The 3,109-nt window shown below is 38.3% G+C and overlaps 1 protein-coding gene across 1 annotated transcript; it reads left to right on the forward strand.

Annotated features, from left to right (window-relative positions):
• The first annotated feature begins 568 nt into the window (after window positions 1-568).
• On the forward strand, window positions 569-2,656 carry ZBED1 (zinc finger BED-type containing 1). Its single transcript, XM_065397490.1, has one exon. It carries the CDS (start codon window positions 569-571, stop codon window positions 2,654-2,656), a length of 2,088 nt encoding a protein of 695 aa, XP_065253562.1.
• Window positions 2,657-3,109: the final 453 nt, after the last annotated feature.

Below are 3,109 nucleotides of genomic sequence, written 5' to 3' on the forward strand. Positions count from 1 at the left end.
TACAACTTAAAAAATTAATCTCTAACAAAGTCAAACCAATTTAACAAAATTTGTTTCAGCACAAACAAACATTTGTTCCTTGTGTAACAAATTTCTGCTGAAACAGCAGAATTCAATAATTCTTGTGCAAAGGGATGTTGACTCAACCTTAAGTATAATTTCAGGATAGGGAACTACTATAACAAATGTCTAATGTACGTGGCAATAACGTTCTTAAACTCTACAGTGATTGTTACACTTTCTCTACCAAGAATTTTCATGTTACTCAAGAAACTCAGTTTTTCTTGGTTGTACTAGTTCAGTCACAGCATCGGTTCACATATTAAAACACTTTTATTTTTGACATTCTAATGGGTCTTCCTATAGGTCACACTTCCTGTAAACTTCATCTTTAAATTTTCAAATGTAATTAGTAAGGTAGGTTTCTTGGTGTATTCACAGAAGCACTGATTTCACATAGTTGAGTGTGCTCGACGTGTGCTTTCTCATTGTATCTTTATCTTACTGCCTTTATCAGGTACTCATTAATGAGTGAAGGATCAAAAGGTGGGACGGTGGCCAAGAAGCAATGGAGAATAAAAGCTTAGAAGGCTCGCCATCAGATCTAAAGTTAGTGGCTCATCCAAGAGCAAAGAGTAAAGTATGGAAGTACTTTGGGTTTGATACTAATGCAGAAGGATGCATATTACAGTGGAAGAAAATCTATTGCCGCATCTGCATGGCCCAAATTGCCTATTCAGGAAACACGTCCAACCTTTCATACCACCTTGAGAAAAATCATCCTGATGAGTTCTGTGAATTTGTGAAAAGTAACACTGAGCAAATGAGGGAAGCGTTTGCTACTGCATTTTCAAAACTGAAGCCAGAATCATCACAGCAGGTTGTTCAAGACACTTTAATTATGAAGACCAGCCACAATTATGAAAACAAAAAGCATCAAGAATTGACTTCTGCTGTGATTAGCCTAATTTGTGAGGGCATGTATCCTTCCTCTATTGTTGATGAACCCACATTCAAGGCACTTTTGAGAACAGCTGATCCTAGATATGAACTTCCTAGCAGGAAATATTTCTGCACAAAAGCAATTCCTGAAAAATACAATGCTATTAGAGAAATTGTGTTAAAAGAACTTACTGAAATTCTATGGTGTGGCATATCCACTGACATGTGGAGAAGTGAAAACCAGAATAGATCGTATGTAACACTTGCAGTTCATTTTCTGAACAGTAGCCCTTCTAACTGTCTGGCTGTTAACTCCCGGTGTTTAAAAACGTTTGAAGTGCCAGAGGAAAATACTGCAGAAACTATTACACGAGTCCTTTATGAAATCTTTATTGAATGGGGGATCAATACAAAAGTCTTTGGTGCTACAACAGATTATGGTAAAGACATTGTGAAAGCTTGCTCTCTCCTAGATATTCCAGTACAAATGCCTTGTTTGGGGCAGACTTTTAATGCAGGAATACAACAAGCTTTTCAGCTTCCAAAACTGTGCAGCCTTCTTGCCAGGTGCCGAAAACTGGTGGAATATTTTCAGCAGTCCACGGTCGCAATGTACATGTTAAGTGAGAAGCAGAAGCAACAAAATATTCTGCACTGTATGCTTGTAAGTGATCGTGTTTCCTGGTGGGGAAGCACACTTGCCATGTTGCAACGTCTTAAAGAACAGCAGTTTGTAATTGCAGCAGTTCTTGTGGAGGACAGCAATAACCACCATCTGATGCTGGAAGCCAGCGAATGGAATACAATTGAAGGCCTGGTGGACCTACTTCAGCCCTTTAAACAGGTTGCTGAGATGATGTCTGCTTCAAAATATCCAACAATAAGCATGGTGAAACCCCTCCTCCACATGCTTCTAAATACCACATTGAACATCAAAGAGAATGATTTGAAAGAAATTAGCATGGCCAAGGAAGTGATAGCCAAAGAGTTATCAACAACATACCAGCATACACCTGAGATAGACATGTTTCTCAATGTTGCAACTTTTCTGGACCCTAGGTACAAAAAACTACCTTTCCTTTCAGCATTTGAACGGCAACAGGTAGAAAACAGAGTGGTGGAGGAAGCAAAAAGCCTTTTGGAAAAAGTAAAAGAAAACACTTTCAGGCCTGAAGAAAAGTTCTTTACAGTGTCAGAAGAGCCACCTGTGAAAAAAATAATTATCTCCTCTACCCCTCCCCCTACCAGCGCAATCAATAATATGCTTGCGGAAATCTTTTGCCAGACAGGAGGGGTGGAAGACCAAGAGGAATGGCATGCTCAGATTGTTGAGGAATTGAGCAACTTTAAGTCACAAAAGGTTCTTGGTCTAAATGAAGACCCACTTAAGTGGTGGTCTGACAGACTAGCATTATTTCCTGTTTTACCAAAGGTACTTCAGAAATATTGGTGTATTCTTGCCACAAGAGTCTTCCCTGAACGCCTTTTTGGTTCCTCTGCTAATGTTGTAAGTGCTAAGAGAAACCGGTTAGCCCCAGCTCATGTTGATGAGCAGATCTTTTTGTATGAAAACACTCGCAATGTGTCTGAAGCAGAACCTGAAGATGAGGATGAAGGCGAGTGGTGCTTGGAACAGGAACAGATTTTTAATTTAAATGACACAGTAAATGTAAGCAGCAATTTCTTTAATATCCGAGACAGTGGGTTCATTTAACAGGAATACTATGGTACATTAAATAACAAAGAAAAGGTATTTGTCTTAAGTTACCAAAATTATTCTGTTTGATGCTATGAATACTGTAAATATTGAACAAGCGTAACAGACTTGGTTTAAGCTTCTATTGTATATGTCTTGCCCACTATCTTAAAACATGAATAACTTGTGATTATACAGCACTGAAATGAACAAGGAAGTAATTCTGCAAAGACCATGACTCCTGACTCTGGCCCCAATTTCAGGAAAGCACTTATGTATGTGTTTAATTCCCATGTACTTCAGTGGGACTTAAATGTGCTTAAGTGCTTTCTGCAATAGGAATGTTTTTCTGAATTTGAACCCTAAACAGAGAAGTTTTAAAGATGTACAAATCCACTTCTGAAGCCAACATGGGTTAGGATTTCAAAGTTTAATTTCCTAAATTTAAAGCTGATTTTAAAATCCATAAGT

The sequence above is a fragment of the Emys orbicularis genome, chromosome 1 (genome assembly GCF_028017835.1).
Source record: "Emys orbicularis isolate rEmyOrb1 chromosome 1, rEmyOrb1.hap1, whole genome shotgun sequence".
NCBI classification, from domain to species: Eukaryota; Metazoa; Chordata; order Testudines; family Emydidae; genus Emys; species Emys orbicularis.

Bases quoted from the DNA above. Each gene is read 5' to 3' on its own strand.
- ZBED1 (XM_065397490.1), top strand. From the start codon at position 569: ATGGAGAATAAAAGCTTAGAAGGCTCGCCATCAGATCTAAAGTTAGTG.